Genomic DNA, 15,597 nt, shown 5'->3' with positions numbered 1-15,597 from the left:
ATCCTAAATAGGTATTTATGTCTTAATAGGTCAGTACCCATTTGAAAAAAAAAAAAAAATTCACACATGAAATTAAAAGAAGAAATATTATTTTTGATTCTTTATTTTAATATTTAGTTTTTAGTTTTAGGTGGACACAATATCTTTATTTTATTTTTATGTGGTGCCGAGGATCAAACTCAATGCCTCATGCATGCTAGGCAAGCACTCTACCACTGAGCCACAACCCCAGCCCTGTTTTTGATTCTTAATAATCATGATTACTTATAATAGGATGCCTTTGTAAATTGAGCCTTGCCATCTCTGAATCCTCAGAATCAGATTAGGCACCACCACCTGCATTTTCTGTTTCACACTGGTTTTCTGTATTTTTTCTTTTTATCCTTAAATACTAGAGATTGAGCCCTGGAGCACTTTACCACTGAGCTACATCCCAACCCTTTTAATTTTTTATTTTGAGACAGGGTCTCCCTAAGTTGCTGAGGTTGGGGCTGGGGTTATAGCTCTGTTGGTAGAATGCTTGCTTTGCATGCACAAGTTGCTGGGTTGGCCTTGAACTTGTGATCCTTCTGCCTCAGCCTCTCAAGTAATTGGGATTACAGGCATGAACCACTGTTCCCAGGCAGTTCTTGTTTCTTTTCTTTTCTTTTCCTTCCTTTCTTTCTCTCTTTCTTTCTTCGAACCCAGTGCTTCACACATACTTAGGCAAGTGCTCTACCACTGAGCCACAACCCCAGCTCTAATTCTTGCTTCTTTATCACAGTAACCTCTAAAACTTCAGTTTCACCAAAATATGATGTCATTTAAAGGAAGGTAATATAGTCTCACTTTGACACGGTGAACTACCTCAATCTAGTAGTTTACCCAGTATCCAACTGATGTTGAGCATTGTTATTTCCCTCAAAAATTTCACTTGGGGGCTGGGGATGTGGCTCAAGCGGTAGCGCACTCGCCTGGCATGTGCAGGGCGCTGGGTTCGATCCTCCACAAAAATAAAATAAAGATGTTGTGTCCACCGAAAACTAAAAACTAAATATTAAAAAATTCTCTCTCTCTCTCTCTCTCTCTAAAAAAAAAAAAAAAAAAAAATTAACTTGGCTCCCTTGAGCCTTTGCTGTGTCTCTTCAGAATGTCATGACACACAATTTGAGAACTGCATGGTTAGCCACATGGGGTGATGAGGCACAAACACCTGGAATTGGGACTGGCCTAGGAGTCTGGGTAGTGCCGAGGACCTAAACAGTTTGGGACTCCTGGGTCTCTGCTTAGGAAAGAGTTCCAATGTCTATAAAATATAGGAAAAATTTTAAAAGATTTTTTTAGGAAAATCATCATAGAACTATAATGCCAAGAAAATTAAAAGAGTAACAAGTTATTTCCTCAATTTCCCTTACAGAAGCCAGACTGTGGGTGCCTATCCCAGATTTATATTTCTTATTACTTCAAACCACTAAAATCAAGCTCCCCCTCCACTGAGATTTGTTATAAGTTTTTCTTTTTTAATAATTCAGTTTTAAAGTATATTTCAACTGAATGAGTTTCTTAATGGTCTCTGTGGGTTCCTCTTGCCATACAACCTGACCAGGCTTCGTTTTTTTGCTTCAATGTGTGACATTGGGGCCCTTCTGAGGGATCAGGTGGACCTTGATTTCCCCTGAAGCAAGCACCACATTCCCTTCCTGATTGGGCCTTGGAACAAGCTGTTCTTGGGAGAGATTGGGGTCAACTGTTAGAAGACATTGGGACGTAAGAGGCACTGGAGTCTCACCCTGTCCAGTGTTGTCACTGCTCAGCTGCAGTTCTCCCACTGTTCAGTTACCAGCTGAGATTCAGTTGGCACTTTGTTGAGGGTCACAGAAGATTCCTCTACATTTTCTCTCCAATATTCTCTGCTTAAAACTGTTCAGCACAGAGGAAGAAAGACAATACCACTGGCCCTCTGTTTTAGAAATTTAAGTGACATATTCCCCTCATCCCATAAGTTGCTATGAGATGGCTGATACACGCAGCCATCTCCAAGTTCCCCTGAGAGAGGCAGTCTTTTCCATCTGTGTCCTTGAGTGGCTGCACTTTGGCCATGCTATTTCTGACCCTGGCATTCAAGTCTTCTGAAGTTCTTGCATTAGCTGATGGCTGCTTAGAGCCCAGTAAAGGTCAGAGCCATCAGACTAAACCAGACCATGAGGCCACTGGCTTCTTGGTGGAGTCAGCGACTGAAGTGGAATGGGGAAGTCCTGGGGCTATGTCCCAGCAGCCCCCACTCTGGGCTCCTGGATCTGCCTGTGCTTTGGCCTGTGTTAAGTAGTTTTACAGGTCGGAAATCATAAGAGTTTAAGTAAAGATGTCATCACCTGCCAGTCATGGTGCACGCCTGTAATTCCAGCTACTCGGGAGCCTTAGTCAAGAAGATCACAAGCTCAAGGACAGCCTGGCAACTTAGACCTGTCCCAAAATAAAGAGGACTGAGATGCAGCTCAGTGGTAGAGCATCCTTGGGCTCAACCCCCAGTGCCACACACATACAGACTAAAGATATCCTCACACCAAAAATGACAGAACTTTCAAAAACCTGTGACAGGCAGCATTATCCCTGCAGTTTGGTCACTGGGGCTCTGAAATGCTATTATCTGGCAAGTAGAAAAGGAGACTGGGACGCTAGCAGTTTGAATTACCCAGCAAAGAGGTTTTCAAAGTCTCTTGCTGGCTGGGCCTCATGCAAGGAAGGCCTGGGGCTTTCTAAAGGAGCTGTCCTTATAGTACACACATGTCTGCAAGGTCCTGGATGAACCTGCACTGTCCCTTCACTCCAGAGCTGTGTGCTGTGATAGTGACAGCTGGATCTGGGCCTGGTATTGTTCATACCCTTTATACTCAAAGGTAAAAGAGATGAAAAATTAGTCAAAGCAGAATATGATTTTGCCTTAAAATACTCTAAAAGATATATAATTAAAATGACATGAGAAAAAGTCCTAGGATCATGGGAGCTTGGAGTACCAAGCCAGGTACTCCAAGGGCAGAGAGTGAGTACAGGCAGGTGACCTCTGAGACCCTTCAGTAAACAACCCCCACACGCTGCTCTACAGATTGAGTGCTAGCAGGAAAAAACTATGTTCCATAAGGGTTAGACAGGCCCTGCAGGACAGGATGCAGCGGGTGCCTTGTGTGCCTTGGGCCATTCCCTCCTGCCTATGCTGGCAAGCTCCCCAGAATTGTCACTTGCCCTAGTTTCCATGGTGGGCTTCACTTCTAGGTACTCATGATACCCTTTCCTGACATTCCCCTTAGCCATCCTCCACTATCAGGATTCCAGATGATCGCATAATGGCTGCAGACAGCATTCTACTACCTTGGCGTCACCCCTGCTTTTTGTTCTTCCATAGAACTACTTCCTCAGTCGTGCCCAGAATCTGTGTGGCCCTGAGCGCAGCGCTGTCCCTGACTCCCTGCGCTGGCTCTGCCACCCACTGGGCCAGAAGTTTTTCATGGAGCGCAGCTGGTCAGTGAAGGCAGCAGCCAAGGAGAGTCTGTACTGTGCTGAGAGGAACCCAGGTAAGAGTGCCTTCAGTGCCATCAGAATTGGAGATGGCCGTGGGAGCAACCCCTACTGCAGGTTCCTGTGCAGCGTTGGTCTCAGTCTTATACAGTGTTGTTGTTTTTTTGTTTTGTTTTGTTTTTTAATTGAGGCTCAGGGGGGTTAAGTACCTTTCTGAGGTTCCACGCCTGTTCAGAGCCCGTCTATGACTGAGCCGGGTGTACAGCTCTGCTTTCTCAGTCAAAGCCTGTTGTCCTCACATTACAATGTCACATATGATAAGTTTTGATTAAGCACCAACTGTTTTCTTAGCCTTGTCCTGGGCACTTTGGAGATACAAAGGATGTTTGGGGCTTGCAGTTCCCTGGCCTCCGGGTCTTCTGTCCCATTGGGAAAGCAGACAGACATATATGGAGCAGTTGGGGAACAATAGGCAGCAGGCAGTCATCAAGTGCTCAGAGTGGTGACAGGAACAGGGCTCCAGGCATTGAAAGGAGATGCAGGCTTTCTGTCTCTGGCATTTGATAGTGATTGGAGTTGACTCGCCTGGCCTTGGAGCTGCAGAGGCTCTTTGGGATGTGCTCAGACCTTGAGTGCTTGGTGGCTTTCTGCTTTCTGTTGCACTTTCCCCTCTGAATGGGGCCTGTGAGGAGTGGAGGCATGCTCTGCAGGTATAGGAGGGCTGTCAAATATTTGGAGGTGTTTGCCGTCCTTTTTTTTTTTTTAAATTGCTCAATATAAGAATTATGCTCAACACCAAAGAGTGAAGGATAAAAGCAAAAGCAATTCTAAGTCTTCCAACCCCCTTCCCACTGATGACTGTTTAGCAAAGACTTTGCACAGGTTTCTGTCCTCTTTTAGTCCTTGGCCTTGTCACCCAGAAAATGATCATAAATGTTCCTTTTCCTTGGTCAGATCAGGGCCCCTGTTTGCCACTTATGAGGGGAGGAGAGGCCAATGATGCCATGATTTGAGCTTTCCAGTAAAGGGGCTTATCGGTGACATTCAGCTAAAGCGAGCATTGCAAGGTCCCTTGTCTAGTGAGCTTGACCAGAACATTACTAGTCACAGTTTCCATGACAAGGCTCTGGGAAAACAAGAGTGTGTTCCTCATTGTCAGGAGCACTGCAGCCACTGCCACCACCTTTTATTCCTTGGCTAGCTGTTCTCTCAAACCACAAGAAGAGACCGCCTCTTAGGTAGTGTCTGCCTTTCCTTTTTTTATTGTTTTTTGACAAGGCTTGCAGCTGTCCCCTTATGGATCCAACTTTGAAGTTCTGAGAACAGTACTAAGAGATATAGCGCGCGCGCGCGCACACACACACACACACACACACACACACACACAGCCACCTTCCAGGTCCTCCCCTCATAAACTATAAACATATAGTTTCTACGTGTAGTCTTGGGCTCTTCAGTCTGGGTTGACTTCCTTCCCTACCTTGTGGCTATTTAGCAGGGTAGTTTTTGGGTTTGGTTGGGAAGAAGGATTTGATCCCTAGTAAAGGACACAGCTGTTTCTTGGGGTCCTCTCCCTGTCCTCTCCTCTATAAAAACAAAGTGCTCCTAAATAAGACCCTTTTTGGTGTGGTGGGGGATGCTGGGATAGAACCCAGGTTCTCGCACATGCTAAACATGCACTTGTATCCTCTGCCAGCCAGCAAAACTCTTGGCACCAAAAAGGTTCCTACATGAGACCCATTTAACCCTTCTTGCTTTTATTCAGCTGACCCCATTGCCCAGGTCCATCAGGCCTTCTGCAAGAACCTACTAGAGCAAGCTGTGGAGTCCTTGGTGAAACCTCAGGCCAAGAAGAAAGCTGGAGACCAGGAAGAGGAGACCTGGTAAAGTCCTTAGGCCACCCCCTGCTGACAGGCCAGGAAATAGAATGATTCTTTGTCTTTATTTTTCAAAAATGGAGGCCTCTGTGAGCTGACTTGCCTTTTTTCTAGACCAAGTACATCCATCCCTTTTGCTCCTCTTACCCACCCCTTTACCAAGTGGAGCCAGTTTGTTGGAGCAAGTTAATCAAGGCAGTGGCCTATTGAGAGGGAATAGAACTGGTATGTGCAGAGCTTAGCAGAAGGCAGACGCCACTAGATGGACATCTTGGGGACTCAGCCCCTCAGTGATCGTGCTTGGCAATTTTTAGCTCTTACTTAGTTACTGAGCACAGCTTTTCCTTTATAGAATAAGACCTGGGAGGCAGAGAGGTGCCAAAGTCACTCTGATACAAAGTCCAGGTCCTGACCAAGTGTATTTGAGGAGGGAGGGAGGGGACAGAGCTGCCAGGGAGAGACAAAACTTCAGGGAGGACAAGACAGTGGAATCAGGCCTTGAGGGGAGGAGTCAGGGTTGCTGGGGAGGGGAGAAAGAGGAAGGCTGGCCTGTGGAATAGGAAAGGGCATCCATGGCAGAGCACAAAGTGCCCATAATGGTGGGGAGGAGGGGCCAGAAAGAGCCCCTGGGTCTTAGAGCTGTAGAGCTGAACAGCCAGGTCAGGAGTGGTCTCTGTGTATGTTTTGATGTACATGGGACCCTTTCTTTTCTTTTTAGTGAATTCTCAAGCGCTCTAGAATACCTGAAATTGCTTCATTCTTTCGTGGACTCTGTGGGGTTTGTGACCCCTCCATTCTCCAGCAGCTCTGTGCTCAAGTCAGCCCTTGGTGAGCATCTGCAGGTGGCTCTAAAGTCCTGTGGGTACTTAATTCATTCCTGCCCATCCCTTTTCTCTGTGCCCGGGGTTAGTATGAGTGTACACTCAAGTGTCTTCTCTGGTCCCAGGTTTTTATCTCAAGCCCTGGCTGGGTGATTCCCAGATGCGGAATAAGCAGCAAGTGGTCCAGGCACCAGGGTGCACAGTAGCCCCGAAGCTGCTCCTTACACTCCATGCTGACATCTCCATCACTCTGGCTTCCCGTTGCCTTGAGTGTAGGAGAGCAGCCTAACTGACAGAATTGACACAGGGCATTCTTCTTTCCCTAAACTGCCATGTGGATGCTAGTACATTATTGCCACCTCTCAGACTTCTGTGACCACTGGGGGATGGAGGTACCAAACTATCCCCTGCCCACTCTCCCTAGGGAGGGAAGAATCCCAGAAAAGTAGCCACCACAAGTAGCATGACTACTGACCTGCAGCCTTTCTGTACTTTAGAGTTTAGAAGAAGGTGTGTTTTTACACCTTTTCTCTGACGCGACACCTCTTTTGGCTTTGTAAAATCACTGGTATCATAATTTTGCAATTGAAAACACTGAAGCTCAGAGAGGAAAAGATATAAAATATTCTAAAGTAAACCTGCTACTCTTGGTTGATTCGAAGACACCAGTCTTTATGGCTCTTGGAAGTTTAGGTTGTGTCCAACTCTTTATTTAAAAATAATACAATAGTGAAAATCTTTGTTAAACTTCGCTAAGCCAGTTTTCTTGAGAGATTGCCAAAAATGGGAATACTATTGTTACTAGGAGTGCTGATTAACACTCACGCCAGAATCATGGGCAAGGGCAGCCCTGGGGCCCCTATCCATCGCAGAAGGTAAAGATGCTATGCACCATGTAGGAACAGCCACTGAGCTGTGCCGAGCTCCTGTGGGCACTGGAGTGTTTCCTGCTGCTCCCTCTAGGTCCAGACATCATCTGCCGGTGGTGGACGTCCGCAATCACTATGGCTATTAGCTGGCTCCAGGGAGACGATGCAGCTGTGCGTGCGCATTTTACTGAAGTAGAGCATGTCCCCAAGGCCCTGGAAGTGACTGAGTACGTAAGGCTACTTGGCTACTCACCTGCTTTTCTCCAGGAGGATCTTGTGTGGGTTAGTAGGAGGGAGCAGTTCCAGGAGGCCACAGTGAGCTGAGCGATCAGAACTATGATAGACGGGAAGCTGCAGAAGGGGCAGAGCACCTCAGAGAGGCGGCTGTCCCAGCAAGGCCTTCTGTGTGAGTGTTGTGCTCTGCACAGCTCAGTGGCTGTCCCAACAGCTACTAGTACTGTTTCTGGGACCACCTCCCTGCTGCCACAGGCTGGAGGAGAGAAAGCAGACTGCTTCCTGGCAAAATCAGAAACTGCGTAGTGGGAACAGCAGTGCTGTGTGGCTGTGGCCACTGCGGGGAAGCCAGCATCTCGCTGAAGCTCGTGTGGGCTCCGACATTATTTCCAGGTTCCTTTCAGCCCTCTTCACCCCCATCAGCCCTGTCAGCCTTCTATAACTAAAAGGCCTATAGCACAACCAGAGAGCTTTTGACATTCCTCTGAAACTCATGTCTGCACCTTGGGGTCATTTGGCCCTTAGTGATGGGCAGCCCTGCTTGCCGATGCTCCAGCTGTTTCTGATTAGATCTGAGTGCTCCTGAGAGTGACTGTAAAATGCTCCAAGACAGAAAAGCCCCGTGGGGTCCTGACTGGAGAACCAAGGCTGGCACATTTCCTGCCAAGCAGACTCAACCAAGAGCACAGGAAGGAGTTGAAAAAAGTGGGATGAGCAGGGTTGAGCCCTGTATTCCCTAAAGTAGGTTTAACACCCCAGTTTTGTTGTGTGGCCCCATTTGAAGCCCCCTGGGAAGTAAGCACCCAACCCCACACCAGCCTACATTAGCACATCCACAGTGTGCCTCTGGTCAGCTCACCAGATAGGTTGTCTCATTACTTTACTTATAAACTGCAGAGCTTCAGCAGAGAGCTAAGGCACCTTCGTGGGCATCCTTGCCCCTGCGGGCATCCTGACAAGTCCCCCTGGCTCCCTGTGCTCTTCTTTGGAGCAGTGATACTGTGGGGAGCTTCCCACTCTCCACCCTCTCCCCAGCCTGCTAGGTTTCTCCTGATACTTTAATACCAGCCTTTGGGAGGAACTGTCCTTAGAGAACAGGTACAAAATAATGGGGCCAGTACCGTGTGTCACCATAGGTAGTGGCAAGCAGTATTATGGCCACTTTATGGATAAGGAAACTAGGCACAGGTTACTTGCATTCCTTTCTTAGGTAGCTTCTTAGTGGCAGCATCTGGCAGTCACACCTAGGCCTCCAGAATCTTCCAGCATCAGATTTTGGTGGGGAGGGGCTGACCTAGTTCAGAGCTGGCGTTTCAGATCTAAAGCTGGCAGGAACTGTATGGCAGCATTGCAGTGACAAACCCATGTGTCATAGTGATATGGGGTGTGGTAGTCATCAGCCTGAACTCTGCCTGTTCCCCAGGTACCACCCTGACCTGCCTCTCTCCTCCCTGTCACTGCTGCAGGAGCCCCCTGGTGAAGGCCATCTTCCACACCTGCAGAGCCATGCACGCCTCACTCTCTGGGAAGGCAGATGGGCAGCAGAATTCCTTCTGTCATTGCGAGAGGGCCAGTGGCCACCTGTGGAGCAGCCTCAATGTCAGTGGGGCCACTGCTGACCCTGCCCTCAACCACGTGAGTAGGAGCTTAGCTGGCCTCTGGGAGGCGCCCAGAGGTCTATATGAATGCTTCCCCCCACTCCAAGCTTGCCCAGTATATTGGGCTGTCCCAAGAGACAGAAACCATACTAGCAGCCCCATTTCCCAAAATGTGGCCTGTTGTCCTGGGTGAATGCCATTTTTGATTGCTGGGACAAGCATGTTTGCACCTGCACCTCTCCCTAGGTTCCCCAAACCCCAGATCCTGCTGGCCCACACGTCTCTGTAAGCCCCAGGTGAACTGCATCTGGCCAGGGCTCCGCACTTGCTCCAGGCAGCTTGTGCTACTTCCCAGCTCTGCTGACAGCCTTTGAGCGGGCCCCTACCCTCAGGCCAGCACCCTGAGCCAGCTGACCACCCTGCGCCTCTGCGGTGGCCGCACACCTCCTGGCGGGCAGCTGTGGTGCATTGTAGTTGCATTGCATGTTCTGGCGGTACTCGTGCAATGTTTCCACAGTGCATCCCAGAGGCCTGCTCGGCCCGCGAGAGACTCCCACGTGCCCTGACAAGGCCCTGTTACTTGGGGAAGGGATCCTTGTTAGAAGACTTGTGGAAGGCACAGCCATCCTGGGACACAGAGGAGGGTAGGAGTGTGGCAGCAGCTGACATCATCTGCTCCCCTGGGAAACGTGTGGCACAATGAGGAGCATCCTGGAGGGTCAGCAGCTGCCAACTGGGGGTTGGTTCCAGGTGGCTTGGCTAGCACCTCAAGTTAAAGGTTTCCAGTGGGCCTGGGCATTGGGGTGAAGCCAGGACAGTGTGAGCCCGACAGAGACAGGCATTGTGCACAAAGGACCCAAGACCAAAGGCGGAATCAGGAGGCACTGCTGGGCTCTCTGTTGGTCTCCCTTAGTATATGTCTTCCTGAGAGAACCAGTCTCAGCCAAGCAGAGTCCACTCTGGGACTCTGCTGCCATTTCAGATGGACTCTGGATTCCTCTGGAGATGGAAGACCTTGGCACCCTGGCCTCTCAGCCTCCAGGCCAGCCATGGGGGCTTCCTTGAGGTGGAGGACCTGTGCCCTCAGACCCACAGGGTTTTATTCCTGCCCCTATCACCTGCCTGTGCTGTGTTGTCCCTTGCACCAGCCACTTCCCCTTTCAAAGACTCAGCTTTCCCACTTGAAGAATAGAGAGAAAGATCTACCTCAGGACTAAGGCTGCCACCAGCTCTTCTCTCCCACATGGGGGCTGTTCTGGCTTTCATAACTGGTTGTCAGAGTGACAGAATCTCCTTAGAACCACATTTTAAAAGAAGTTCACTTTAATCCTTTTTTCTGAGCCATTGGGGGCTTCATTTCTGCTGCCTAACTAATTTTCTCCATGTGATCCCCTGCATTGTGCTGAGTGCCAGACTAAGGGCAGGCCCAATTGGTACCAGGATCCTTGTGTTAGGCATAAGCCAGTTACCCATCTCCTCTCTCTATGCTCATTCCACAGGTGGTCCAGCTGCTGACCTGCGACCTATTACTGTCACTGCGGACAGCACTCTGGCAAAAGCAAGCAGGCGTCAGCCAGGCCCTGGGTGAGACCTACCATGCTTCAGGTGCTGAGCTGGCTGGCTTCCAGAGGGACCTAGGAAGCCTGCGCAGGTTGGCGCACAGCTTCCGCCCAGCGTACCGCAAGGTAAGGCACAGAAGCTGGGGGTGGTGGGCAGACTGGGGTGGGCTGGGTGCCCTGTGTTCCTTTGTTCAGCACTCACTGTTGAGTACCTACTGTGCCCAGCCCTGAAACGCAGCATGGAGCAACCACACTCTTATCCCTGGACAGGGGCAGCCCATGGAGCCATACCTCACCAGTTAGACACCAGGTGGGAGGACTTAAGAGAGCAGGGAAGCAGGTGGGGGGCTCCTGGTCCTGGCCACATGGGGTCTGCCTCGACTTTCATAACTGGTTGTCAGAGTGATAGAATCTCCCTAGAACCACATTTAAAAAGAAGTTCACTTTAATCCTTTTTTTCCGAGCCACTGGGGGCTTCATTTCTGCTGCCTAACTTTCTCCATGTGATCCCCGCTTGGCACTGACTACCCGCTCTGAGAGGAGTCTCTGAGGACAGTTGTATAACTGAGCTTGCTGGACTCGAGTCATTTCCTTGTTGATTTTTATTGCTAATTAGAGTAAAGTATTAGACATTTTTTTGTTCTTGGTTTTCAGAGATGGGGTCTCACTATGTTGCCCAGGCTGACTTCAATCTCCTGGGTTCAAGCAACTGCCTGCCTCAGCCTTCTAAGTAGCTAGTACTACAGTCACATGCCACCACACCTGGCTTATATTAAACATTTTAAAAATATATTTTAATTAACACATAGTAACTGTAGATATTTACTGGGCATAGAATGATATTTCAGTACATCTGTTTAATATGTAATAATCAGACCAAGGTAATTGGCATATTCCTCACCTCAAACATTCTTTATGTTGGAATCAACATATTTTTACCTGAATACTTTTTTTGGCAGGGAGGGAAATGGCAGGGGGGAAAAAACAAGGAATTGTTTATTTTGATAAGAAATGAAATTGGCATAGACCACCTGAAAAGAAGTTGTAAGGCAAGAGAAATTTTCTTTTTGTCTCTCACAGTGAGTCCCCCACTTACTCACACTTTCTGTCTCACACATATGCATGTTCATATACAAATGGGCAAGGACAGCCTCTCAACTGAATTATTTTCTAAAAATCTGAGTGACAAGTTAGGTATGGTGACTCACACCTGTAATCCCAGCAATACAAGAGGCTGAGGCAGGAGGATTGCAAATTTGAGGCCAGCCTTAGCAATTTAGTGAGTCTCTGTCTCAAAATAAAAAATAAAAAGGTTGGAGATATAGCTCAGTGAGATAGAACACTCCTGGTTCAATCACCAGTAGCACCAAAAAAACCCCTTTTTTCTTTTCTTTTTTTTTTTTTAAAGAGAGACCCTGAAGTGTCAGGGACAGGGGAATGTACTTTGTTAGAAGAGCGCAGACAAGGAGAAGGTCTCCAGATGAGGCTGCAGCCATGAAGGGTACTCCTTACCCTAAGGTGCTGGGACACCCTTACAGGGTCACATTGGCCACTGTGTGTAGCAAACCAAGACAGACACAGCAGACAAAATATAAACACCAGAGAACCAGTTCTTACTGTGGAAAAGAGAAGTGGCCCCGGGATTTGGATGACACCCAAAGTGCCTTGTGGGACTCATTCTGGCCAACCCTCTGGTCTGCTCACAGCATGGCTGGCATCAAAGGCCTCGTCTTGAATATTCTGTCTATTCACCTCTTCATGCTGAGGAGACTTCAGTGGCTCCCCATTGCCACCTAGCAGCTCCAGAGATGAGATATGAGGCATAAAAGAAAAGCTGGGATTTTAAGAAATTAGAGACCAAGGGCTGGGTTCAAGTTTGAGCTGGTATCAAGTTTGTGTGGCTCCGTGGTAAAGCACTTGCTATTTCATGTGTGAGGCACGGGTTCGATCCTCAGCACACATTAAATAAATAATAAAGATACTCTGTGTTCAAAAAGAAAGAAAGAAATCAGAGACCTAGACTTGCCCTCCTTGTGTAGTGTTCCTATTTATCTAAGTGATGCAAACTTATACCTGGAAATCTCTGGTCTCTTCCTTTCTGAAGAAATAGAAGGAAACAGGACACAAACTTGTTACCAGCTCAGCTATCCCCTTCACCCCTTCCATCCCCACCTGCCTTGTCCTTTTGTCTGTCAGGCTGGAGGCAGCATCTGGGGACTTTGAGGCTTCACCCAGGCTGCTTGTTCTTAGAGCCCCAGAGGGAGTGTCCGGGCCCTGTTCCTCTTGCTTATCTCTTTATTCCTACTTTTGCTTTTGCTCTGTTCCTCTTTCCTGCTGTTCATCCAAGTTTCTGATTTAGCTTGGGGACAAGAGAGGTTGCTTTCAGGGGTGAGCAAGATAGGGTGGCATGGAGAGGAGAGGGAAGGATCATCAGGTGCCAGATGAAATGGCTCAGGGAGAGGTGTCCACTAGGGCCTGGAGAAGCAAGAACCCAGGGCTTGACTGTGTGTCCCTCCTTACTCTTCAGGTGTTCTTGCATGAAGCCACTGTGCGCTTAATGGCAGGAGCCAGCCCTACCCGCACCCACCAGCTGCTGGAGCACAGCCTGCGGCGGCGCACCACTCAGAACACCAAGCACGGTGAGTCCTGCGGGGGGGGGGGGGGGGGGGGGGGGAGGGGGGGCGGCCCATCCCTGGCCCTGCCCTGAGCTGCGCTGCCCTGCCCTGGATGTTGGGCAGCCCAGTTCCAGCACCTGGCAGGGTGCACTCTGACACCTCTGAGCCCCATCGGTGGTGTGAGAATGAAAGGATCCCCAGACTGGACTGGGTATACTGGGGGCATGGGCAGTAGTTGAGTGGGTCCGCCCTTGAGGGAGGCTGGGCATGGAGTTCCAGCACAGGAGCAGAGGTGGGAGACCACAGGTTCTGTCCCCGCAGGCCTTAGCTCCACAGCACCAGGCAGGTTAACTCCCCATGTGTGAGCTAGGGAGCATGCTCACCTCACATGAGCATGGGGGTTCAATCAGTGAGTGCGGAAGTCCCACTGAACAGCACCTACATGTTCTCCTCGTTCCCACAGGAGAGGTGGACACCTGGCCTGGCCAGCGAGAGCGGGCTACCGCCATCCTTCTGGCTTGCCGCCACCTTCCCCTCTCCTTCCTCTCCTCCCCGGGCCAGCGGGCTGTGCTGCTGGCTGAGGCTGCCCGCACGCTGGAGAAGGTGGGCGACCGGCGCTCCTGCAGTGACTGCCAGCAGATGATTGTCAAGCTGGGAGGCGGCACTGCCATTGCTGCCTCCTGACCACAGGCTCAGCCCACCTCCCTCCACTTCTCTCAGTCTCTTTCTCCCAGGCTCATCCCTCTCTCTCAGGCCCTGTCTTCCTCCTCCCTCTGTCCTTTGCCCTCCTCCCTCTGAGCTGGAGGTGAGCCTTGTCCTCTGAGCTGTCTACCTGCTGAGGCTTTTGGACCACCTCAGGCCAGAGAGCCCCTGGGCTGCTGTCAATAGACACCTGTGGTCCAGGCCCTAGCAGGCTGAGAGGAGAGGCTGTGAGGCAGAAATGGGGGTGTCCCCTCAGTTGAAAGCAGCAGGGGACACTGCCAAACCCACGCCTCCAGTCCCAAGACTCTCCGAACATCTCCCCTTTCTGCTTCCTTGTTTTTTATCAGGCTTTCTCTCTAGGGGACGAGGTCTCTGGGCACCAGAGAGCACTTTGCCCTCAGCATAGTGCCCAGCATGCCCCTCCCCCTTTTTATACGAATGTTTTTATATCTTTGTGCTTGGGGCTGCGGTGATGCAGGGCAAAGTTGCTGTGGCATCTTTTATTTCTTTCCCTGGGTTTGCATTCCCTCCCCTGTGCCTGACTAAGCCAGTTCATTGTTTTCTCGTCATTATGCGGGACAGCCAGGGAAGGAGGGGAACCCAGCCCTGGGGAGGTGGGTGGGAGGCAGGGGTTGGCCTGGGTATGGATGAAATAATGTTGGCATTATTTTTTAATTTTTTAAAAAATAAATGGTATCTTATTTAATTGTCCTGTTCCTTCCCACTCCCTTACCCCCTGGGATGCCAGCCCAAGTTCAGGGTGGGCCCAGAGGACTGGAAGGGACAAAGCCGCCTATTAGGCCTGGGGACCAGGGGTCTTCAACATGATTCCTCAGTTCCTTCCTACCCCCACCCTAACTCCTACCTCCATAGTATATTTTTATCCCTAATTCTTGTCTTGAAAATAAGCCAGGGTGGCAGGGACCAGCCCCAAGCCCCAGTGGCAAGCTCCTCCTTTGGGGGTGGCTATTAGGAACAAGGTCCCTTGCCTTGATGGGGCTCCTAGGAGGAAAAGTCCTTTTCTAGATCCCCTGGCTTAGGGTGTCCCTGGAGACACTATTTCCCCAGGGCCTCCTGAGAGACTGAGCGGACCCCTCCCTTGCTTCTCATCCCTTCAAGCTGGTTGGGGCAGGATAGGCAGGAGCCCAACACAGCTAGGGAGTGCACACAGCAGGGCCCCTCATATGCTTGGACCCCAGCCCCCTTTCTATCTCCTGCCCTTCCCCCACTGTCACTATAATTTATGGACCCTGCCCACTTGGGCAGCTGGGCCTTTGTGTCATGTGTATATACTGTGCCTTTTCTCATTGTTAGGGGTGGGAGGGGTTTGTTTTTCACTGAAAAGGGGGATACACCTATGGCTTCCTTGATGTCAAATCATTCACCATGTCCTGGACCTAGGTTATTCAATAAACACAGATTGGTACCACCTAGCACAAGGTGTGTGAGGGTCTGTAGTGTGACTGCTTAATGACTGCCAAGTGGCTGCATAGCTCGGCTGACAGTGGGCCAGGGAAGAAGGCCAGCTTGGTATCTCCAGTCGACAGCCTTCCTTGCCTGCCAGCATGCCTGTCCCCTTTCTTCCAGAGCCTGGTATATGCTCTAAGAATGGTCCAAGGCCTGGGATAAAAGGGTTCTGGGAAGTATTGCTGGGGTCACTGTATCCAGGTACCCTGGATGTACAGCTGGGTTGGCTGACAACAGTTCTTTGGGACCTGGAGGCGGGGGGTTCCCAATGAATAGGCCCCTCCTTTGTTTGCCCTTCCCTGAAGGCAGTGGCCCTCTGAAATGGCTCACTGGCCTGCAAGTCAGACCTGAGTCCAGCTCCTG

At 49.9% G+C, this 15,597-nt stretch overlaps 1 protein-coding gene across 1 annotated transcript in view; it reads left to right on the top strand.

The window, feature by feature from the left end:
* The window catches only part of Srebf2 (sterol regulatory element binding transcription factor 2), a 58,342-nt gene extending 43,142 nt beyond the window's left edge, over positions 1 to 15,200 (top strand). The window contains exons 12-19 of the mRNA XM_027950513.2: positions 3,380 to 3,548; positions 5,258 to 5,375; positions 6,088 to 6,197; positions 7,154 to 7,286; positions 8,760 to 8,928; positions 10,391 to 10,576; positions 12,978 to 13,089; positions 13,529 to 15,200. Of these exons, the coding sequence (XP_027806314.2) occupies positions 3,380 to 3,548; positions 5,258 to 5,375; positions 6,088 to 6,197; positions 7,154 to 7,286; positions 8,760 to 8,928; positions 10,391 to 10,576; positions 12,978 to 13,089; positions 13,529 to 13,749 (1,218 nt within the window). The 3' untranslated portion in view covers positions 13,750 to 15,200. The remainder of the gene's footprint in view (positions 1 to 3,379; positions 3,549 to 5,257; positions 5,376 to 6,087; positions 6,198 to 7,153; positions 7,287 to 8,759; positions 8,929 to 10,390; positions 10,577 to 12,977; positions 13,090 to 13,528) is intronic.
* Positions 15,201 to 15,597: the final 397 nt, after the last annotated feature.

The sequence above is a fragment of the Marmota flaviventris genome, chromosome 3 (genome assembly GCF_047511675.1).
Source record: "Marmota flaviventris isolate mMarFla1 chromosome 3, mMarFla1.hap1, whole genome shotgun sequence".
Taxonomy (NCBI): domain Eukaryota; kingdom Metazoa; phylum Chordata; class Mammalia; order Rodentia; family Sciuridae; genus Marmota; species Marmota flaviventris.
Note: the sequence above shows the minus strand (reverse complement) of the source record. Positions and strands in the feature narration are given on the sequence as shown.